At 43.7% G+C, this 25,010-nt stretch overlaps 3 protein-coding genes and 1 pseudogene across 5 annotated transcripts in view; 1 reads left to right on the top strand and 3 right to left on the bottom strand.

Annotated features, from left to right (window-relative positions):
* The window catches only part of LOC134483411 (disks large homolog 5-like), a 230,132-nt gene that overhangs the window by 129,094 nt on the left and 76,028 nt on the right, over nucleotides 1–25,010 (bottom strand). The window lies entirely within an intron of this gene.
* Nucleotides 201–1,295, bottom strand: LOC147999321 (DNA-directed RNA polymerase II subunit GRINL1A pseudogene; annotated as a pseudogene).
* LOC147999322 (disks large homolog 5-like) overlaps nucleotides 461–25,010 on the top strand; it is a 42,619-nt gene continuing 18,069 nt past the window's right edge. For both annotated transcript variants that reach the window (XM_087596592.1, XM_087596591.1), the window contains exons 1-2: nucleotides 461–523; nucleotides 20,877–21,035. The gene's annotated coding sequence lies outside the window, so the exon portion shown is untranslated. The remainder of the gene's footprint in view (nucleotides 524–20,876; nucleotides 21,036–25,010) is intronic.
* On the bottom strand, nucleotides 11,360–16,752 carry LOC147999323 (disks large homolog 5-like). Its single transcript, XM_087596584.1, has 5 exons — nucleotides 15,918–16,752; nucleotides 14,692–14,851; nucleotides 13,361–13,504; nucleotides 12,566–12,728; nucleotides 11,360–11,852 (listed from the first exon to the last, which is right to left on the bottom strand). The coding sequence occupies exons 1-5, from the start codon at nucleotides 15,997–15,999 to the stop codon at nucleotides 11,823–11,825; spliced, it is 579 nt and encodes a 192-aa protein (XP_087452710.1). The 5' UTR covers nucleotides 16,000–16,752; the 3' UTR covers nucleotides 11,360–11,822.

Raw genomic sequence — 25,010 nt, forward strand, 5'->3', positions numbered from 1 at the left:
CACAGTGTTCAAATATTGAACTGTTCAAGCATGTGAAGATCATCTTCTGAAAGACAAACTGGGTTCTTATTTTGTAGCTACCCTTGTGTAACTTAAACTGCTGTCACTCAACAAGGTCTGACACTCTTGGTACTCGTTAGGAAGTTTGATGAGACAATGTAAGCTCAACAGTCAACTCCGGGATCTCCCAGCGCTCATTATCAGGATTCGTCCAAGGACTGGGCATCATCTTCATCCCTCACTTCTCGGTATCTCCCTGAAGACTCCCCTTCTGGATTGTAGCTCTGCATTGTAATATTCAGTCTCTTGGCTAGTTTCTGTGCTGCGAGCTTTGCCCACATCTCCTCATAATTCTGCTTCTGCTCTTTCTGCAGAGCCAGCGACTCTTCTATGGAGAGCAGCTGTGCAGGCAGGTGGTTGAGCCTAAGAAGGCAAGCTGCTATGACATCATCAAGATGCTGCCTAGCCCTGCGTCGCTGCTCTTCTGAGGAAGCAGGAGACTGAGCCCTCTGACAATGACTTGGTGAGTCACTCTGTTGTGTGGGTAACACATTGGTCTTAAACTTATGAGGAGGGGGCACTGGGTTTCTAGCTCGCATTTCTAGCACTGTCATGTAATGAGGCTTCTTAGGAGGCTCACTCTGCAGTCCTCGAAGGTTCTCAGTGCTGGTGTTTTCTTCTGAGGGTTCAGTCTGGTCTGCAGTCTTGATCTTTTGCAATTTAGTGATAAACAGACTGTCGACGCTGCTGGAAACCTCTTCTGCTTGACTTGAATGCTGGGGGAGATGTTTATTAACTTCAGATGGGGGAGCCTGGGCTGTGATGCGGACAGACGGGCTGGTACTCACTGTGCAGCCAGTCTCCAAAGTCTCTTCATTGCCTTTGTGAGTGAGCTGTGTAGGTCCCTGAGTTTCTGAGGTTGTTTTAGATGATTCAATGTCTACTGACGAACATTCAGGAACTAATGATGAAGTATCAAGCATCAGGTCAGAATTCTGGCCCTTGTCTATGTCGGTATCAACTCTTGTGGTTGCTTTATGCCTTAGCTCACAGTCAACACTGACAGGATGAAGTAGTTCAGTTCTCCCTCTGACCTCTTCACTTTCTGAAATGGCAGCTTTCAGTTTGGCAGTGGTGTCTGAGATCTTTTTACCTTTGTCGGGCAATTTGCAAATGAATTTTTCTTTGCGCAAAAGTCTCTCCTGGCACCTCAACCTCTCCCGCAGCTCCGCCAAACTCTGCTGCCCCATGTCCTCAGGAACTGGGGGCTCGAAGCCTCGGGGCACGGAGCACATTGTGCATGGGCTGAGGCTGGCCCCGCAGGCAGGGTTCCCCAGCAGGGCCCATGGAGGTCGCAGGGTCCTTGGCTGCAGCAACTCTGGAGCACGTGCAGGAGTCGCCATTTTCCTGGAAGAGCCAACAAAATTGTTTAAATTGATAAGAAATATATGTTGGTCCATAATCAGTTTTAATTTTAGAAGGCGGTCCCACAACAGCAGAAGTTTCCAATAGATGCTGTATAACATGAGCAGTGCGTACTCCTGGCAATGGTGTAGCTCATACAAATTTTGAAAAATTATCTATGCTTACATGTATATATGAAAGGCGACCAGACTCAGAAATATGGGTTCCATCCATCTGCCACGATGTATTAGGTTGCATTCTTCTGGGATTAATTTCAGATGGAATAAATTTTATAAGTAATGGCTCACAAATACGACAATTAGCAATTTTTTTTTGGCTTCAGAATAGGGAACCTTATATTTAATATGCAAATATCCTGTATTGGCATGATTATGCCTCTTTTCTTCTGGGGTAGCAAATGCCACTAATTGATCTACCATATGATTGCCATGTGTTAAAGATGCTGGCAATCTTGAATGTAATCTAATATGTGTAATAAATATTCTAGAGTTTCAGAATAACAATAGTCCTTTAATATGTGAGAATAACATTTAATATAGGCTTAGATGTAGAAACAACAGCAGTTGCAATATTCTGTACTACTCCTACAACATAAGCTGACTCGGCTATAATAATTTTACATCATGAGTAAAATCCGGCAATACATTAATTACTGCTAATACTTCATTTTGTTGTACTGACCCAAAAGAAGATTCTTGTCCCCAAAATTTATCTTTGGTCCAATAAGCCATCTGTCTTAGATCTTTGGTCTTGGAGCCATCTGTAAACACAGTAATGGCAGATGGTAATGGATAAACAGAAATTAGTGTATTTATCACATTTTTTTGTTTTCTTAAGCAATCCCAGAATTTACTATGGGGAAAATGAAATTCAGTATTTCTAGTGTAAGAAATCATGGCTAATTGAAAAACTTCAGACGTCTGCATTAAATATTCCACTTTATTTTTGCTTAATGAGAAAACAAAAGCAGTACAATCATATCCCCACAGTGTAACAGGTCTTTGTATGCCTTGCTGAATAATTAAAGAAATTTGTTCCTCATATGTTGTTAATGTTTTGTTAAAGTTAAATTTAATATATATCCATTCTAAAGGCAACTCATCTTGAGCTAAAGTGCCTATAGGATATTCAAGAGTAATTCAATGTATAATTTAATAACTCTATCTAGATCAATACGTGCCAAAAATGCATCTTTCCATTTTCAGAGAAGATATACTTACATGCCTTCATATAAGCATTAATATCCCCAGTCTCCTTTATAGGTAATTATGCTCTCCTATACTCTTCATTAGCATTTTCAAAAGCAAGCATTTGCAGCAGTTGTCCTCCAGCTTCCTCTCCTACCACTGTTCTTTCCATTGTTAATTTTAGTATACATAAAAACTTAATATATGGTTCATAGAAAGTTACTGCCTTTTTCAACCAACCACTATCATCCTTTATAATAAGTTGGTTGGGCCACACCTTGAACCGATGATAGACATTGTCCCAGGATAGACATTGTTTATCAGCAGGTCTCAGGGTAGAACTGGATATGTGACCCTGTGCTATAGCACTGTCCAGAGTGGTAAATGCAGCTTCTGAAGAGGAATGCAGGCCTGGCCTCTAGACCTCCACCTTCCAGGCCTGTCTGGAGAGCCTGATGCCCTGGCAAAAGAGACTCCTTCTCTCCAGAGGAGCACTGCAGTCAAATGACATCTCAGTGATGAAAACTATCAGTCCCCAAAGGCATGCCACTGAGCAGAGATAGCCTCAGTCATGCACCTCTGCCCATCCCCAGATCCTCATGTCAATAACTCAACCCTTTCATGAACTAGATGGCAATACTTGAGGCAGAATGATCAGTAGTTTCCTGGCCAATCTGGGCTCTATTAGACGCTCTCCCTGAAATCAGAGCCAGCAGGAAATTCAGTATGAAAGTTCTTTGTAGCCAAGCTAAACAACCCGGTTCAGAGCCTGGGACCACACACGGTAGGATAAAGTGACTCCCATGCTTTTTCCTCTACCTTCAACACTCATGCTTTGGAATGCACACCCCTACAATGAGATCAATACACATGGAATAAAACTTAAACAGAAAAATTAATGAAGACAATGCAGACAAGGTTTTAAAGGATCCTGGGAGTCCTCATTCTGCACTTCCCTTTTCTTTGCCTTGGGAACATCACCTGCACCAGAGGCTGAGACTTCCTGCAAGAGAGAGAGGAGAGATGCACTGTTCATTCCGCTGGAGCTGTGCAAAGACCAGAGCCACCTGTCTTTTCCTGATAGTGGGAGCTGGGCCCAAGTGTGGGCTGCTCCTACTAGAGGCACCACAAGAAGAGGACCACCTTCCTCAAACCTTCCTGGAAGTCAGAGCACGGGCTATGGACTTCCCTCAATCCTCAGAGGACTCTCTTTCAGCGATGGCTCAGAGCCTCTTAGGACAGAGAGGGACCAGAACTTCCCCCCCAAAGCAAGATCCCTGTCTTATCTGACAGGTATGAGGGCTTAGGGATGGGACAGAGGATGTGACAAGGTTACATGTAGCACAGGGGCTAGGTTAATAAAGAAATCAAAGAGGAAAGAAACCTGGAAGATTCCTCATCTGTTCTTTTTTGCTCTATTCGTAGGGATGAGGGGCAGTGTGGGGTAGAGGACTAGGACACAGCATAGCCTTCTCTGCTCATGGTGAGCTTTCTAGGCTGCCTGGTCACTGTGACCAGCATCTTTTCAACTGTGCCATTCTATTACCAAGGCTGACACCACTGGTGACCATGTAGCAATAGGACTGTACTGACTTAGGGACATTTGGAATCACACAATGATCATGTGTCACAAATGGGTTTCTTTTTTTAGAAAAGGATTAAAACAAAAACTATTTATTTTGTCCATATGAGTCAGAACACTGTCCCTGTTTTCAGACACAACAGTGGAGGGTAGAAGATGAGATTAGAAATGGTTATAAGACACAGTGTGGTTGCTGGGAATTGAACTCAGATCCTCTGGAAGAGCAGTCAGTGGTCTTAACCACTGAGCCATCCCTCCAGCCCCAGTATATTGTATTTTCAATGTTGTTTGTTTTATTTCTTTTCTCACCTATGTCTGTATGGTGTTTCTGTGAGTACAGGTGCTCATGTGCTTGTGTAAAGGTCAGGGACAACCTGAGCACAGGTCCTCACCTTCTACCTCTCGTCCATGGCTGTGTATGCTAGGCTAGCCCTTCCCCCTAATCCTAGAGACTGTCCACTTTAGGCTCCTATCTCCCGGTGGGAAGGGCTGGATGACAGACTCTACTGCATCCAGGTTCATGTGGCTTCTAGGGACCTAAACTGTTGTTGGGCTTGTTCAGATGAAAATAAACACCATTTCACAGCCCTGGATGGGCCAGGCAGCGCACGGGTCTTTGCTGCTCTTGCAGAAGACTTGAGTTCAGTCTCCAGCACCAGGGTCAGGTGGCTCACAACCACCTGAGACTCCAGGTCCAGGGACTTCCAAGCTCTTCCGGGTAAACCTACATGGCAAAAGCAGGGCTGGGAGCTGGAGGCTTCTGGTGTTGGCTTCTCCCTGCAGCAGGGGGCAAATCATGGGCATGTGAGGTAACATGGAACCCTGTAATTCTACAAAGTGCAGAAGCTCCTGATTTCCCTCATGGTGCCCCAGAGCCTGCTCACCACTCATGGAGGATTCAGGAACATGGCCTTTTCCTGACCTGTGTGCACTCTGCATCCTCACTCTCTACCCCCTGCTTTTCTGGGTTGGAAGTCTCAGGTGTAGGAGGCGCCAACCATAGGCCTCTTCCCTTAGCATTTCAGCATTTTACCCACTTGACCTTCACCAGGCATCCTTTGCTCTACACAGTTACCTCAGCCTGTGACCCTCATCCTCCAGACTCTAATGAAGCAAACACCCATGTGTGTGGAGCTTTCATAGTTAGCCAGGGCTAAAGGGGAAGGCAGCAAATCCTTCATGAACTCTAGACTCCTGAGGCCTAGGAAAATGTCTATACCGGTGCTAAACTCATGCTGACCTGTAAGACTACATTTTTCCTTTAAACAGAAGGATGTGTGGTGGTGGTGGTGGCACAGGCCTTTGATCCTAACACTTGGGAGGCAGATGCAGACAGATTTCTGAATTCTAGGCCAGCTTCCTCTACAGAGCTAATTCCAGGTCAGCTACACAAAAAACAACACTGTCTCCAAGAGTAAAACAAAAAGAGAAAGAAAGAAAGAAAGAAAGAAAGAAAGAAAGAAAGAAAGAAAGAAAGAAAGAAAGAAAGGAAGGAAGAAAGAAGTGAAAGAAAGAAAGGAAGGAAGGAAGGAAGGAAGGATTCATATTTTGTATACAATGAGATGCCTGCCTGTCTATACCTGAACCACCATGTTAACTATAACTCTTGTCACATCTGTATTAATTCAAATACTGAAGGCCAAATGGTTAAATCTTAATGACTATACAATTGGGGGGTGGTGCTGAAGAGATGGTTGGTTTAGTGGCTAAGAGCAGAAGACCAGGGTTCAGTTCCCAGTGCCCACATGGTGGCTCGTATTAGCCTGTAATTGCAATTCTAGGGAATCAGTCTGGACTTCACGGGCACCACACATACCACATGGTGCACAAGCATTTATTAGGTGAAACACTCAGGCACATAAAATAAGTAAATAAAATATATGGTTAACAGACACTGTGATTCAGGAAGTTCTTAGTGACTTTGGTTATCATTTCTCTCTCCCAGAGACCTGTCTTCCTCATGGCTCAGCCTCCCTGGCTTCTAGGACATTCCCTAGCTCTGTGGAGCATGAAGTACTCAACACCATAAGCCAAGCATTGCAAAGCCATCTGCACCTTTACTACTACACCTTCACCATGACTGTGTCTAAAGGGAGAGACTTGGAATCCCACAGAGGCAAGGCCAAACCTGTTGGGCTATGTGATCCCAGCCACCCAATAGTCAGATCTACTCCTGTCCTTGGCTATGGCATGAGGCTCTTAAGACAAATTAATCTGAAGGATATCAACAGCTATGCTGTTAGACCTCTCATTGCTCTGCCCGACCTCCAAGCTTCGTTTTACTGGCTCAAATTCACACCCGAACTCCTCTCCTGCCTCAGCCACCATCAGCTCTTCTACTCCTCTCCACCTGTGCTCTGAAGAATCCACACTAAGGTGGACGTTAACCTCTCCATGGACCTCCAGACGTATGCTTGTGATTACTCTTCATTGGCTGTTTTGTATGGGTAGGCGGGTTCTTCTAGTCTCATGCAGAACACTGCTCACACATTTTGGATCTTACAACACCCTCTTGATTGAGAATCCTGACTAATGACTGACTGAGCCTTCCATCCCTGAAGCCACCCTCTGTCTACCAGTCCAAGATGCGAATCCCCACTCTAACCCCAGGGTGTCCAGTATCATCTCAGAAGCTAGACTCTGAACTGCCCAATATCTTTTGGATCTCTGCCTCTAATTCTCTGACAAATCGTTCCTATTTTTTTTTTTCCGGAGCTGGGGACCGAACCCAGGGCCTTGTGCTTCCTAGGCAAGCGCTCTACCACTGAGCTAAATCCCCAACCCCCCCCCCCGTCCTCTTTTCTTTAAAAAAAAAAAACACATTTTGTTGTTTATTTTTTGAGACAGGGTTTCTCTGTTCGGCCCTGGCAGTTCTGATATGCTCTCTGTAGACCAGACTTGTCAGGAAAACAGATATCTCCCTGCCTCGGCCTCTTAAGCACTGGGATTACTGGATTTTGCCCGAAAGTTTAATTAAAAATTATTTAGTGGCAGTGCATGTTGGCACATGCCTTTAATTCAATCCATTGGGAGGTAGAGGCATTGTGAGTTCCAGGACAGCCAGGGCTATATATTAACACCTTGTCTCAAAGAAAACAAGCCAAAAACGAAACAAAAATGTTGCAATATGGTCTTAGGTATGTAACTGAGTCTGTTCTTGAACTCTGAATCCTCCCACTTTCACTCAGGTGCTAATCAGCAGGCTTCTGTCTTGACTTTCACTGAGCACTCAGGGCTGCCAGGACTGTTACCTCTCCCAGTGTAACTCCTGACTCTCTCATCAGCATCATCACAAAACTCCTGCTAAGAATTAAGGAAACCTGAATTCTAAGGAACAGTCGGAGCTCCAGTATTTCCAAAGCTCACTCTAATACAGATGGATCCTATGCTGCAGTAAAATGGTCACAGCTGGAGGTCTTAATTCCAGGACTTGGGATAGAGGGGTTGGAGGATCTTGAATTCAAGGTTATTTTTATGTTACAGTGTTGCTCAAAGCTAGTTGGGCTGCTACAAGATACCCTGTCTCAAAACTATACCAAACACACCTAAAATGAAACAGAGGAGTTTGAGTGGGCACAGATGGGAAAGCTGGGCACTTTGTGGCTAAGCCACCTGCTGCCAGCACCAAAGTCCATGCACAACCCCGATTCTGAGCTGCTTCTGGGACCCTGCTCAGGAGAATGCAGCAAAGTAGCTCAGATCCAGGGCTTTTGGTCTAAGAGGAATTCAGGTAGTCACACTTTGGATGCCAGTTCTCCAGCTCAACTGCCTGTCAGCACAGGATCTGGTCTTAGTCATGGCTTGACACCCCTAAATTCCTCCCAGCTGTGCTCTGAACTCACCCTGTTCCCTGTTCTGATGAATCTGCCATTCTCCACGGGAGTAGCCTCAAGAAGTGCCTCACATCTGAAGCACCACTCTGAGTGCAGTAAATACTGCAGGGGAGGGGCGTGGCCAGCAGAGCACCCACCCCTTTCAGCTGTAGAACATTTAGCTCTAGAGTGAGCACTGCTGTGCATTGTGAAACTTAAGCAGTATCCCAGTCTTGGCCTGGGAAGAGCCATTGACACCCACACTTTCTGGGGCGACATTGTTTCCTGAGGATAGAGTCAGGCCAGGAGCAGCAACTGATGTTCCCGAGAGACAAACTTTCTTCACCTCCTGCCCATGCTGGCCCTAGGATCTGGGCTTTTTTGGTGACATGAGTGCTGAGCCTCCCAAGTAGATGGGTTTTCAGGGGTCAGGTGGTGATTGTCACCAAAGATATCCATAAGGATAAGTCATACTGTACTAATTCCCATATTAGATTCCTTCTCACAGGTCACAGAGGCCATAGTGGGTCCTAAATGTGGAGTCAGGTTCCTGTGCACTTTTGAGGAGACTGGTCAGATGTTTAGGCTTCGTGATATTTTGTTGGCATTATTTTGGGGGGATTTTATTTTTACTGTTGGGGCCAAACCTGGGGCTGCCATGTGGAGGGAAAAGGCTTTGCCATAGCTGTAGATCATCCCTAATTATAAACTCCTGAATTCTCCCAATCCTGGAACTATCTAGGTCCCTCACATGATGCAACCTTTGGGGCATTCCTCACATAGAATCATGGGGTGGACTGCATCCCAAAGAGAGACAGTGGGAAAAATTCCCCAGTGTCTCCCTGTGGCTGTGACGATGGGAGTGCTGACCAGTGGATGGCAGGCCCCATGTGAAAGCCTTTTGGTTTCTACTTGAGTGGAATCTTCACCATGCCTTTTTTTTTTTTTTCTTGAAACACAGGTTGCCCTGGAACTTACAGTCTTCCATCACCCTGACTCAGTTTCCCATGACTGGGATCATAGGCTTAAATTACTATGCCCATTTTTCTTTTTTGTATTTATAAATCTGCTAAAAAGCCAGAAGGATCCGGAATGTAAAATGGTGCGGTCCAAGGCATTTCCAACAGGGGATTCTTGACCTAGGAGTATCCAGACCAGTGTTTATTGTGTGGCTACTTCATTCCCATAACAGCTTATATTTGACAAAGAATTCCAAGTTGTGATATCACTGGGCAGCAGGCGATATCCCACACAGCAGGACTGACTCAGGTTGTAATTAAGGCTGGAGAAACTTACTAGGACCCTGGTAATCCTACCACCCTGGGGCCTTTAGATAGCCTTAATCTGATCTTCCCCCCTGTGCTATGAATCAATTGCTCTTGAAGGTAGATTTGAATTTACAGTCACTGTGAGGCAGGAGAATTACGACCCTACGGTCACTCTGGGCTCCATAGGAAGAGCCTGTTTCAATAGTAAAAGAGGTCACCTGTGAGTTCTTACTGTCTTCCCTGAGGCCTTACTGCTGGAGTTAGACTAGCTGTCTCACCAATTGAAGTAGAGGGCAGAATGCTGGTGCCTTCTATAGTGAGGACTAGTGACAGATGGTCTATGGAAATTCTAGAAAGGTCTACTAGTATATGTCCTGTGCATGGGAACTGCTGGCTTCCCTGTTTCCTTTGCCTTTATTTTGCAGTCCATGGGGCACCTGGAAATGTCCCCAAACCAGGCTGTACACAGGGCCTGTCCCGTGACTCTCACTTGCACTCAGAGCCTGCCTGATAGTCATAGGTCTGACAGAGCCCTGACACCTGCAGAGACCACTATAAGGGACCTGCAATCCCCACACTGCCCATCAGTGTCTATAATGTCCCTATACGACACTGAGACGGTCTAAGCTCCTTCCCATCTTTATGCTGCATCAGAATCTGACCATTGCTACTTTTGCTCCTCTCTCACCCACACTAGAAGCCCTGTACCCACACTAGTCCCAGCTGGCCTGTTGCCTACTGACATCTCATGGACTCTGCCCCAATATTCCCTCTTTGCCTGGGTCCCTGCAACTGTGTCCAGTTCTGGCTGCTTCCCTGCCTCCCCACTTCCATTTTCCAAATGGCCACATTGACACATGGGTTTCTGGGTCTCCCACTCCTCGGATGCTGGGAACAGGTTCCTTCTTTGCTGTTTGAATGGTTGTCCTAACACTGGAGGACCTTGCTTCAAGTAGTGGCAGTCAAACCTGGTGCTGATCGTGTCAGATCTGTCCAGGCTGTCTGTGTGACTGTGGCAATGCGCCTCTGTTTTGGCTGAGTGTTATTTACCTCCCTCATGGCCATGTGATAACCAGACCATGAGCATGTTCATTGTTTGGAAAGAAGGGTGTGGAGGACATATGCTCCTCATCCTAGCATTAGTGGAAAAAAGACATAGGTAGATGATGAATTCTAGACCATCCTGGGCTATAGAAACTCTGCCTCGAAGAATGCAGGTGGAGCAGGGCTGGGGTTCAGTTGGTTGCCCTGCAGCCTACCACATTGAGCAGGCACTGCTCAACCACCTGTACATACACATCTCCTGAGATCTCTCTCCTTAATGGGAGATGATGGCGTCCATCTAGTATAGCACATGCCCTGGAAGGACAAAAGCTACCTACAGGAGCTGTGGTGATGACTCCCAGGTTAGAGCATCTGCTGCTCTCTCAGAAGAACCACATGGTCCCTAACAATCATCTACAATGGGGAATGCTATTCCCTCTTTTGGATCATGAGGGAAATGCACTCAGGAGTGGCCCAGACATACATTTGAAAAAAAAAGATCCATTGAGTTACATGATAAAAATAAATATAATCAGCAACAATAAAAAACACAGCATATGAATGATCAAGTGAAACAGCACCTATAAAAACCTATTTCCCAAAATGACGTTGATGGTCATTATCTTTGTGGTTTAATACTAATGCTGTATTGTAAGAAAAACTGAGGCACATGGTTCTCGATTAGGATTATTCTATATTCCTTTGTGAAAGTTGTCATTTTTTCTGCAGCTCTACAGGCATGAGTGTGTGTTACTCAATATCTGGTGCACACAGTCAATAAGGAATGTGTGTTGTAGACAGATATAGACTAGGATGAGCAGAACACATGACAGCATGGATACAGTATGTCAGTGATTACATCATAAAGTGTGTGTCCATAAAAAAAGTCACATTATCCACACAAAAGACACTATCACCCTGTGTACCCCTTGGTGGCTTTGAATTCACTGGATCATGCAAAGATCCATATCCAGCTGTCAGTTCTAAGTCTACAGGAGGGGAAAGGACCCTTGAATAAGATGGTCTTAAGAGTCAAGAGTTACAAATCAATTTTTATTCATAAGGAATACAATTTACAAAAAACAGGCATAAAATGAACAACTAAAATGGTATAAAAATGAAAAACAGTAACAAGAATATATAACTATGAAATAACAAAAAGAAAACTTCAATGAAAATCATAACCAAAAACATTTCTTAACAGCATATTCTTAATGAATATTTAGATACACAGTTGTAGTGCTGTTTCTCCTCTAGGACGTGAGATGTCAAGGCAGTCCCCTCAGTTGTCTCTCAAATGGTGTTGTCGGTAGGAGAGAGGAGAAAAACCTCAATGAGACAGGCTGGCATACGGATACATAAATTTAGGGTTTCTATACATTGAGGAAATTATCTGAGAAGAAGAATATTCCCCCAAAAAGTCTTTGACTGTGAGGATTGTCGTCACAGGGAACTCCTGAGAGAGAAACTCATTTCTCAGGGGGCTGTCTTCCTGGGATCCGTCCTATGCCATGTGTCCTGCAGTTTCTGAGACCTGGGAGGACAAGGCAGCTATTAAGACACTGATTTGGTGGGGACATGCATACCAGCTGTCAAGTTGCTGCCTTCTGTCCCCTCAGCTACATTGGACAGACAGCACTGATCTTTTCACTGAAATCATTGCTGATATCTCTGCAGGCTGGGAACATCACCAGCAACCCTCACAGTACTGTGGCAGAACAAGCTGCTCCTCAGACTCTACCAGTGCAAACCAGAAATGGGGAAATGGGGAGAGACCTAATTGGGGTGCAGGAAGAAATAGAAGGCCACATGATACCCAGATCAAAGCCAATGACCAGGACTCATTTGCCATTTGCACTTGGTTCTTATCCCTACAAGGTGCTTCCAACCATAACATGACCCCTGTATGACCTTTGTCACACGACCAAGAACTCGTTCAAAACTCTTCATAGCATCCAATCTGTGATAGGGAGATGCAGTCATATGATATGTTATTCCTCTGTCACCATTTCTGGACTGCAGTTTCAAAAAGGGCAGAGAAGTATAATTGCCAATAATTCAGTTTCTGAAAAGTGGTTAACATCCCAGAATACTTGTGCATAGACAGAGCAATGAATAACTCTATCACATGAAGTGGGTGACTGATTGGGTGTGGGGAGATTAGAAAGATGATAGGGGAAGCAAAGATGTATCCAATAGGCAAATGGTATCAGACATTGTTAATCTGACTCAGCTGCTTGTTCCTACCACATTTTGCTGGGTCTGGAGGTTGCTGGTCTTCTCCTGTTCATCTTCATCTTTCCGGTTCAACTCAAACAAATATCGCTGTACCTCCTTGCTCTCCTGCTTCAATGTGACCAACTTCTTCTTCATACATGCCTGGTCCATCAGGAGCCGGCTGTGCAGGTTGCTGGAAACACACTCTGCATAGTAAGATCCTGAAGCCTCTTCCTCCCATTCCAACTGCCAAATCCCACAAAGTCCACCAGGACCCAGATACCCATAAAGACTTCATAGAATACATCTCCATACATGTAAGGCTGCTGCACAAACAGCAAACGGCCAATCCAGGGAAGAATAAATTGTTTCTGTGACCCAAGCACCAATAACAGTCCATGTCTGTCCAAAAGAACAAGGGATCTACAACTACCCATGAGAGCCCAATGCATCGGGACAGCATCAATTGGTAGGCAGTAAACAACCACAAGAGGACAGTAAAACAAAGGGAGGTCATGCTAACCATGTGGTCCACACATTGAGCTTTGTTAAACCTGGTATGACCCCAGAGCCGCAGGTTGGCCTAATAACACTCTGATGCCTGAATCAGTGTAGTCCTATCCAGAGCCTTCTAAAGATGCATAGACACTGTGGTGATAAATGACAGTCTCTTATGGAACTGAAACTGAGTCCAAAAGACCTACGGCACAGTGATATTTAAACAGCAGAAGAGATGGGCCCAGAGCTGCAGACCCTCCGGTCCAGAACAAAGAGAGGCAGACATGGCCATTCCACAAGTGATGGGCCCTTCTGACCAGTACTTACCGATAGAAGTTAATCTCCTTCTTGAGCTCCTGAAATTTCTCACGATGTTCAATGTTCTTTGTGTCTAAGTTGTGCAGTAATGACATGACCTCTTTCTCCTTTATCTTCAAGTTTTCATAAAATGGATTTGGCCTGAAGTAGGGGCTGGCCCCAGGAAGATAGAACCCAATGAACATCGAGGTCTAGGATTATATGAACTCAGGCTGTGTCCTGTACTACCCCATGCCTGGAAGGACACTTTCTGAATTCTACATATTTGGATCTTCTTCAGCTTCAGAAACTTGGAATTGTGTGCCCAGGACAACAGAAGCTAAGCACCCAGATAAAGGGTTCCCTGGCTCACTTTTTTCAATCAGGAGACCTGGATCTGCATTCAAACCTGTTATGCTGTCAAGAGCCTAGGCCACAGAGCTTACCCAACCACACACACACACACACACACACACACACACACACACACACATCCAGAAACCTCTGATTTCATTTTTCCTGTTTTGACAAGTGGAATGCTACAAGCTGAATAACTAATATTCTAGAGGCAGACAGTACACATAATTCTGGAGATGAGACCAGATATTGCCACAAACTTATAATCTGCCCAAGGCATACAAATGTATAGACAAATGTGACCACACAGGCAAAGAACTTTACTGTTGAAAGTGGGGCTTCCAAAATAAAGCACTTACACCTCCATGAAACTATTATACAGGTATATCCTGAGGTTAAAAAACAGACCCCTAAATTCCAAGTGTGCAGGGACATAGAAACATATAAAAGTTGTGCATATGCATGCAGACTTGTGCACACACAGACACACAAACTGGGACACACCCACAAGAAAAGAAAAGCAAACAGACTCAGAGAATGAGAGAGACAAAAATGGAAAGAGCACAATGGGAATCAGTAGAAATGTATGCACCATTACTGTCTCAGTGTTTAAGGCACACAGACAAGAAGGAATAGGCCTGAGCCTCAGGCCTTCTAGTTAAGCATGGAGATGAACAATGTGGGACCTGTCACCTAAGGGTGCTGCCAGGAGATGATAGCGTTCAGTTACCTTCCTAGCAAGTACAAACACTGTCCACAAACTCAAAGCACCTAGAACCTTGCAAACTGCCACCTGTCAAGGGCTTTCCAATTGTACACTGGGAACTCATGCTCCAGTGACTTTATCCCTGAATTCTTCACTCACATCACAAGTTCAGATTTTCAACAGGAGGAATCACAGAGTCCATTTTCAATCTCACTCCTCAGTAAGGGTCAGGTTCTGAATCTCCTCTCTATGGGAGATGAGGTTTAGAACAAGGTCGTTTGTTTGGAGCAATGCATACCTCTTGCTCATGGATCCACCTGTCACATAAAGGAGGCGATCTGTCAGCTCATTTCTCTCCTTGGTAGTTAGCTCCAGTTCTCTATTCAGCCTCTCCTCTTCCTCGTTGGCCTGCACCTTGTTTAGGATATTTTCAGGGGATAACGTCTGTCTGCAGGCCTCTGTAGGTAGAAGAACACAAGTGAACCTGCATGGGGCGAATGCATAGAGCATACACAGACCACAGTGAGGTCCAAACAGGAGAACATGGTTGGAAGCCAGTGTCACTACAAGGAGTTTGGTCTATGTGTAAGAGGCCTCCTAAGTGGATCACAGTTCCCCCACTACTATATAGAGACCAAGAGATGTAAGCAGCCAGGTGTTCCCTATGCCTGCCCACACAGGCTTACAAGTACCAGAGAGATGCCTTCTCCAGGATTATTATCAGGTACGCAGGCTACAACCTGGTTTCAGGACCCTCACCCCTCTGGTTTCAGAAGTCAGATCATCAATTCAGCATCCACAATGACTTGATTGATCAGGGATACTCAGATATCCTACACTGTTACTCTAGTCCAATAACTTTGCATTAAAATGTCATATAGGGGGAGGACATGGTCAACAGACATATTAATTCCCCCTACTGAAATGACAAATGCCCCAGAAGTGTCAGTAGGTTACAGGCTGTTTCTCTACCTGCCCCATATAGTTTGGCTACTGTAGAAAAATATCTTCCACACAGAACCTCTAATATATGAAGGTAAGAGTGGCCCCGTCAGCCAGAGGTAGTAAGAGGAGTTCTGAGAATATAAGGTCATGTCAGGAGCACAATTCTCTCCCTCTTACTACTGTCAGATAGTCACTGAATTTAAAGAAGCAATGAAAGTGAAGTACATTGATGCCCTGTTTAATTCAGAAAAGTTATACCCTCCATGACTACTTATGGTGTTATTATATCAATTTAACATACCGAATGCACTGTAAAAGTAAAGACTAGAAGTTCACCCAATAATAGCATAGGCATTGCCATATCCTCCATGTGGTTATGGAGAAACTAATGATGTGAAAACCTTGACTTTCAGGAATTGTGATAAGCATGGAATTCAATATCTGTGGAGATGTTCCAGTGGTTGTGGCCCATTGCTATAAAGGCCAGCTGAAGGCCCCCACACTCACCCCTGACAGGAAGCTCAACATACACTGCCCAGAACTTACTCCACATTCCCCATGTCCTGTGTCCATCATTACCTTTAGGTTTCGTTTGCTTCACTCTAGACTCTTCTCTATCAACATCAACTCTCCCAAAGTGCCTACAAAGACGGGCAAACATGTCTGTGGATATATCCTTTGGACACTAAGAGAAAAAGTAGGGAATTGGTTGTCACAACGATACTGGTGACATCACAGGGATTCCAAGGTCTCTCTAGGAGACAATAGAATGTCCACGAAGGGACGGCTGATGTCATGGATAACAGACTTTGCCTCCCTGCTAATGTTCTCCCTGTACTGAGCAAAAGCTGATGTGCCCTTTTCAGGGGACTTCCCTGTGGCATAGCCACTGAGCACCACATGCTTCCAAAGCCAAATTTGGCTCTAGGCTTGATTGGAAAAACCTAAGTCATTGCTATGTATCTAAATGAGTGCTTCCTCCCCAATCCCTGCACAGAAATGTTTCATCCTACCTCAAATTCTCCTCAGTCAGCAATATTACCCATTAAAGATTACTGAGAAATCACACCAGTTCCTATAAGTAGCCAAAGAGGTCTCCTGTCTCATCATGTGCAGGTGCATGAAATCACACCCAGAAATAGCCTGTAGGGTAGGTTGCAATGTGGGTGTGTGTTATAGGTACAACCTGAAGCTTTGTGCTTAACATTTGACAGTTGCCACCAGATTCCTTAGGAGAAAGAATTGCATTCATTATGGTCCTGGCAACAATGTGGTGATCTGTTAGCAGAGGAAACTGAAATATTGGATCCACCAGTGAATGCACCCTCAGGCTGAGTGTGGGGCTCTCCTCTTTGCACTTAAGTTACCAAAGCAGGATTGCTTACAGGCCTCTCTAAGCTATAACGTGTGATTTCATCTGAAAAATAAAATAGTCAGCAAATGTGGGGGGGGGGATGCAGCCAGAGGAGTAGGACAAGCCTAGAGATATAACTCAGTGGACAGAGTAAGAAACAAGCATCTTCACTCCTGTTTCATGGATCACCCCACAAAACACAAAAGCATCTATCGTACTAAAAAAAAAAAAAAACCAAGTTATTTTATTGAATGCATACACTAATACTGTTTACAGTATTAGTGGCAAAGCTCAGATTTTGGGGGCAGATACATGACTTGAACTATCTTCCTGACAACATATAAAGCAATAAATAAATAAATAAATAAATAAATAAATAAATAAATAAGAAAAAAACACAAAAATAAAAAACACAAAAAGCACAAGCCTCTCATGTGAAGTTACAGAAGAGTGATCCAGTGGTCACTTCTGACCAGGCCATTTTAGCTATGACGGTGCATAGTTAACCCTAATTTGATGGGTCCTATATAAAGCTTTGTGCAATATTGTCATTTTAACAAACCTCATCCAGAACATACATAACGACACAGGATATGATCACAATGTCCTTGCTGTGTATCAAGTTATTTTTCTGTGTCCTTGATTGTCAGGCATATTACAGCAACAATCTGAGATGGCTGGTAGACTTGGAAGAAAGTGGATATGAAAGATCCCCATTTGATATCAGTACAGCCATTTCTTAAGCATGAGAATCTTTTAAGCTGGCCCTCGCTTAGCCCCTAGACATTAGACAATAGACCAGAAAGTACAGAAAGCACATTCCCACCCACTCTCTAGGAAGCTGCCCGACCATAAGAACAGAGGGTATAGAACACATTTACTGCAGGGCAATTACAAGACAGGAAACATCTCTGGGAAGCTGACTGACCACTATAGAAGTGAGATGTCCTGGGTACTGAATGCAGCTGTGCTATAGGCTGACATCACTATAGCCTTGTCCTGGGAACTCCAGAACAGAAACACCTGCCAAGACAGATATCCTTGGTCCTTGTCCTGGGAACCCCAGGATAAGAAAACATATATCAAGTCAGACGTCCTTCATACTGAAATACCTACATTGATGTGGTTACGGCCTTATCCCAGGACAAGAAACATCTGCCTAGTTATTCTTGGCACCGAAATAGCTGAGCTAATGGAACTGTGTGATCATAAATGACTGTTTAAGCTGTACATTTCTGTTGTTTGAGGCTCCTTACATCCCTCCTCGTGAGGACCGTGTCGAGCCCCAGTGCATTGGTATCCCAAAGTAAACCTCTTGTTTTTACATCAAGACTGAGTCCTGTGTGTTCATGGGGTGGTGATTGTCCTCAGGACTGGAGCGAGAATCTCCTCTGTCTGAGGGTCTTTCAGATAAAGCTATAGTTGTGGGTTACACACCTCAATTCTCATTGGCTAATGCTGTCCTCACAGTCCTTGGAGGCCCCTTTGTAAGACTACCTGTTGGAAAGTAGAAGCAGCTTTATTTGAGCTCAAAGTGAACCTGACGAGCAACGTAGAGAACAAGATGGGGTAATTGAGAACCTGTCTAAAACCAGCACAGAAACCCACCCTTCATTCAAAGCATCATCTACCAATTCTTGAATTTTTACCATTCTCTACCAACCAGTCTTTCATTCAGGAAAGGTAGAAAAAAACTGGAAATGATCTTTTTATTCTAAGGATCTTGATCTGTCTTTCCTTTTGTCCAGGTTAAGAACAAATGAAATGGGTATCACCATCTGAACAACTTAGTATCACCTTCAGCATTTCTAGCCTAATACTGTGCCTATGGAATCTCAAGCTTCCCTGAGTGTTGCTGCCCCAGCAAGAAGAATGAAGAACTGAGGTCAATCCCCAGTGGACCTTTCAAGGGGTTAGAAGAAAGCCATCAGAGATACTGCACTTCTTTGTCCTTAGATTAAATCAAGATGATACAACGTGAATCTATTGGGATATTCAACCATACATCTTCCTCACAACCCCACCTATCTGAGTTCATTACTTGGCAGAATTCATGCCCCACCATCCTAGATATTTCTTGATTCATTGCTGCCAAGGGCCAGGTTTCCTGAGTTTTGTTTTTTATAGAATTGGGTGTAGTCAATCATAGTTGCCCTCTGTAGGAAATGACAAATATCTATAATAACTGACCACACTGTACTTGTGTATACAAGTACAGTAGTGGAAAATTCAGCATAACTGAGGAGTGGGAAATCACCACTGTGTCCTGGCCTTTCTCTGCCCATATCACAGCTCACAGGCGGCTGGGACAAACCTTGAGTTCCTCTTTAGAAACAGAGTGATGTTGAATGGACACTGAGCAGGCAGAGCAACACAGCTGAGGCAACTCAATTCCAGCAACAAATGCATTATGTGTTTCCCATCTTAACAGCTCCTTTTGAGGACGTGTCCCCACACCTAGCTTAAACACAGCAATTTTCATACATGCCAGCCTGGTATTTCATATTGTTGCTGTAATACGCCTCCACATCATAGATTTCAAAAAAGAAAGAAAATAAACCTGACACTGAGAAGGGTGATGCGTGTCAACATCTAGTGTGTTGGGGGCCCAGGTACGGTCACAAATAACCAGGACACAGGGGATGCAGAGCAAAGGCAGATGCAACTGCATGCAGCTGCAAGCTTATTAACCCTTATACAGGCATGAATATGCATTACCTCACTTTCCCTTTTGGCAAGATATAATAAGATCGTTATTCCCATGATACCAGGAACGACTGAGGCAAGACTAGGCAAAGAAGTAAGACTAAGCAAAGGCTTCTCCTTAAAATATCTGTATAGCAAATCACCCCTCTTCCTAGTATCACAATATACTTGTCATAACCCAGAGAGCATGAGAGCCGCTTCCACAAAATAGGACATAGTACAACATAGTGTAAAGTAAAGTGAGAAAAACATTTCCTTCTCAAGGGCAGCGTTCCAGCCCCTGCTTGCATCTCTCAGCCGTCTTTCCTTGATCCTGTCTGGGAAGTGTATCTCAGTGACTCCACAATTTCTCTCTTTGTCATTTTGTTTTGAAAGTAACACTTTCTATAACACAGCTAAATGTCCTTGGAGGGGTTTAATCATGCAAAAAGAAAGCAATATAATATATAATGTATGCAACCTTTAATGAGTGTATCTATTTTCTTAGGGGTATTATTCAGATACCTTCCCAGATCTGGATTTAACTTTGGTAATTGTTATCTGTCTACAAAATCAAAAATATCGAATAAATATTCCAGTTTTCTGGCGTAAAGTCCTCGGGAGTAAGAACTAATGATTTTGGAATTTGCTCGGTGTCTCTTGTTATGTCCCTCATTTCATTTCTGATTTTTAATTCATGTATTGTCTCTCTTGTGCATTGTTAGTTTGAGGAAGGGGTTGTCTCTCTTGTGGTTCTTCTCAAAAAAAAAAAAAGAGGAAGAAAAGACAGCTCTTGCTTTCCTTGACTTTGTATTTTTCTCTTTGTTTCTAAAGGCTTGATTTCAACCTTGAGTTTATTGCCCTTGATCAGATCCTACCAGACTCTCTATGGGATGAGGCTTTGCCTCCCCTTGGTAACAGCAGCATGGAGTAAATGAAGCTTCTGCTGATCTCTGTTGTGGTGTTGCACATCACAATCTTACCGAAAACCATGCATAGCCTGGTTTTAGGCTCTATTAAATCGGCCCACTAATTCAGTGTTCCCTATAAGGTGCCATGGAATGGTAGTAACATAATTCTGCATGCACATCGACAGGTTTCTCCACGGTCCTCTGGGTCATTTGATAATAATTTATAGTGAGTTCATGGATGAACACACACACACACACACACACACACACACACACACACACTTTACTGACATGGTGCATATTCTTTGCACACCAAAAATAGAGTGAGCGTTACTGAAAATCCACCAATAATGGAATCGAAATAGGGAGCTGTGGGGAAGCTGGGGCTTAGAGTTACTTAAAAGACCGGATGCAGATTCTCCTTCTATTGGAAGAGAAACTTGATAGACAATGTGGTTCTTTATTTTCTTTCTCTAGAGCACACAGGACTAGGGTGGCAGCTAGGGCTTTGAGCATGTTTGGCAAGTTCTGTAGCACTGAATTAAATCCTAGGGCTGGAACCTTATTAATCATCTACAACAATTACAGGGCAGGCTGGATGATGACACTCAGCTGACAATGTGGACATCTCAAGACAGTCACTGGACAATGGGTGACACACTTGTCTGAAGACTGGAAATGTTTCTCGATCTTGGAGAGGAAAGAAGGACCCTCCAACTACACTGTCCTCTAAGGAAGTTTATTCAGGTGAGGGATGACAGGGACTGTTTTGTCTCACGTCACACATGTCAGTAGAAAATATCCTAGGTATTGGATGCCGCTGTTAGCATTAACAGAACAAAGCCCATAGTGTTGGGAAGGATAATAAATTATGAGTAGGATTAGAAAACCTCAAGCCTCTTCCAGGTCCTAAGAGGGCAAAAAATACCACCAAACATAGCATTAATGTGATAGTTTGGTTAAATTTAGTTACTAGTTTCTATTATGATACCTATTGTCAGTGCCTGTGCCGACAGTGTGTGAATATCGGGTGTAGGTTTGTGGGGTTGAAAGAAAACACGTACACGGGTCACCCCTTTTTAGCGAGTGCCACCAAGGCTTTACTGAGATCTCCTTATATACCAGAGGCAAAAGCCGTGGAAAAACAACAAGGCAGGTGAAAATCCCCAACCAGGAAAATAGGACAAGTCTGTGAGGTGAAAGTTCCAGCCCAATCAGGGGCATAAACAGCTTCTTAAAAACAAGAAGCAGGAAAGCTCAGTGGGGAGGAAGGGTGCCATGGAAAATCCCAGCCCCAAATCAGGGGCTAAGAGCAGCTGTCAAAGGTGTAAACAATTTCTTGCTATAGCAGGCTGAAAGGCTCAGAGAGGCAGGAGGGAAACACCAAGGTAGGGCCCAACAGGAGCCTTCACTGGTGGCTCTAATGTTTCACTTTCCTCTGCCAACTGGCCTCCACAATGTTTCTAGCACCATAATGATTTCAAGTCTTCCTCCTAAGGAATTTTGTGGCAACCGTTGAATGCTAAGCACAAGGCTTCATGAGTGTTCCCCTAACACACACCCATGTTGCAACCTTCCATGCAGGCTATTTCTTGATGTGATTTCAAGCACCTGTACATAATAAGACAGGAGAACATTTTGACTGCATATTCAAACTGGTATTATTTCTCAGGAATTTTTAATGGCTAATATTGGTGAAGGAGGATAATTTGAGTTAGGATGAGACATTTTTGGGCAGGATTTGGAAGGAAACATTCATTTAGATGCATAGGAATTACTAAGGTTTTTATAATGAAGCCTTGAGGAAAATTTGGCTTTGGAAGCAGGAGATGCTCAGTGGCTCTGCCCCAGGAAATTCTCCTGGAAAGGCCACCTCAGCTTATGCTCAGTACAGGGAGAACATTAGCAGGGAGGCAAAGTCTGTTCCCCATGACATCTGCTGTCCCTTCTTGGACATTCTATTGTCTCCTAGAGAGTTCTTGGCGTCCTCTGCTATGTCACCAATGTTGTAGTGACAACCAGTGCCCTACTTTCTCTCAGTTCAAGTCTGGCAGATACATCCTAAGACATGTTTTCCAGTCTTAGAAGTGTTTTGGGAGGGGGGATGTCGATTGTGGAGAGACTAGGGTGAAGGAGTCTGACCTTTCGTCTCAAAGAAATGATGGACATAGAAAGTGGTTCTGGGGAATGTGGAGTAAGTTCTGGGCAGTGTCTTTTGAGCATCTGTGGAGGCGGGGGGAGGGATGGTTGGGGTCCTGCAAGCTTAAGCTGACCTTTCTAGCAATTGGCCACAACAACTGGAGCATCTGCAAAGGAATTGAATTTCCATGAATATCACAATTCCTGAAAGTCATGGATTTCTGAACATTAATTTTCCCATCCCCAAAGAAAGGATATGGTAAGGTCAATGCTAGTAATCTGTGAACTTCTGGCCTTTACTTTTAAAGTTGATTGGTGGCTTGTTTTTTGTTTGTTTATTTATTTATTTAGTTGGTAATATTATTTATTGCCAAAGTCAAACATCTGGGTTACATCCTGGGGCCAACATGACAGAAGGTGAGAAATGGCTCCTGAAAGTTGTTTGGTCATGTGCTGCACACATACACACACACACACACACACACACACACACACACACACACTCACACACACACAGACACTCACACTCACACACACACAAACTTTTAGGCAATAGTAATTTTTCTTAGAGTCTGATATAATTGGTTCTAATACAAAGACAGCCCGAGTGTAGTTACTATATAATTAAATAGTACTCATGCTCTCAGGCAAAGAGTTTAAAGTTTATAGGTACCTAATAAACTCACATTGGGACATATAAAGAACATTTAAATGTTCAGCAGAAATACAAAGAACAACTAATTTAATTTGTTAAAAGTGAAAGCTTATACAATTCTGAAGGTTTTTATGCTGGTTTTATTATAAATGTAATTATGAAAAGAAAACATACATACTTGATCAATGAAATGAGGAAGATTGATTTAATGAACAGAAAAATGGATGGTACTTCAAAATTTCCATGATTACATATTTACTATTTAATTCACTCCACAATAGCAAGAAACGGACATTATTATTTATGCGACATTACAGATACATAAACCGAGAAAATATTGTTTGGCCTGATTTTCTGAGCTTCCTTAAAGATATAGTTAATTGACAGAGCTGTGCTTTAAAATTAGGGTCCATATTCTTCTGTTTTAAATGTGTTACACTTTTCTCTTTTTTTCTCCATCTTTATTAAATGGGTATTTCTTATTTACATTTCAATTGTTATTACCTTTCTGGGTTTCCAGGCAAACATCCCCCTAACCCCCCTCCCCTACTCTATGGGTGTTCCCTTCTTCATCCTCCTCCCATTACCGCCCTCCCCCCCAGCAATCCCTTTCACTGGGGGTTCACTCTTGGCAGGACCAAGGGCTTCCCTTTTATTTCTAGTGGGTGCTTCTCTCCCTGCTCCGTGGGAAGTGGATGGGGGGAAGGCCCGGGCCTGAGGTCAGTTGGAACTGGGGTAGAAAGGCATAGGGTCTCCTAGGTGACAATGCCAAACCACCACTGCTGCTGCAGCCACCATGGAGAAGCCCTTGTTCCTCCTGCAGGGAGGAGAGTCTGGTGCCCACAAGATGGCTGAAGGGGAGCTGAGAGTGGACAGCTTCATCACCCGCCTGCTGGAGGTATGAGGATATCGTCCGGGAAAAATTGTGCAGATGACTGGAGCAGAAGTCCGAGGGCTGTGTATCACGTCTCGTGAAATCTTTCTTAGCCAGCCAACAGCTGTGAACACAGGTTTCTTTTGGAGAGCAGGCCTGTGCAGGCCCAGAACCTAGGTGGGACAGTTCAAGCTACCCTTTTTCCATGGCCAATCTCAGATCATATTCAGAAAGTATTTCTTGGGCTAAAGAGATGGCTTAGTGGTTAAGAGCACTGACAGCTCTTCCAGAGGTCCTGAGTTCAAATCCCAGCAACCACATGGTGGCTCACAACCATCTGTAATGAGATATGATACCCTCTTCTGGTGTGTCTGAAGACAGTCACGGTGTACTTGTATATAATAAATAAATAAATAAATAAATCTTTAAAAAAAACAGTATTTCTTCCAGGTGATGGATTTCCAATTTATGGAATTGAACTAACTTACTGATGGTGGAAGTGACACAGAGAGTTAAAGTACAGAAGGAATAATCCAGAATGTCCACCAACAGTTGCTGTCACACCAGGACTTTTAAAAGCTCAGCTGCTAGAGAAGCAATGTAGTCTTTGGTTATTCTCAAGCTTAGGTCTTCTAGTCATTATAAGCTGACCATGACACAAAAAGAGTCATCTATATCAAAATAGAGAATAGTAACTAGATTCACACCACACTATCACATTACTACTGTATTTGAGGTTCTCAGTTAATATCTAAGAACCTGGAAGAGGCCTGGGTCTTGCTACACATACTTATAATTATGTCCCCATTGTCAGCTGAGATTCTTCATGCAGCCTGGGGTCAAGGAGGTCATCCCACAAAGCACAAAACACCCATCTGAGATAAACATGTATGGTTTATTGAATCCAAAACATCTATGAATTTCAGGACACAATTAAATGTTGAAACCTAAGGATAATAGATAGAGAAGAGAATTAAGATTTCTAGTTCATAGATCCAGTAAACACCTTCAACAAATCATAGCAGCAAACTTCCATAAGGTAAAGAAAGAAAAG

Source organism: Rattus norvegicus, chromosome 19 (genome assembly GCF_021556685.1).
Source record: "Rattus norvegicus strain SHRSP/BbbUtx chromosome 19, alternate assembly SHRSP_T2T, whole genome shotgun sequence".
In the NCBI taxonomy this organism is placed as follows: domain Eukaryota; kingdom Metazoa; phylum Chordata; class Mammalia; order Rodentia; family Muridae; genus Rattus; species Rattus norvegicus.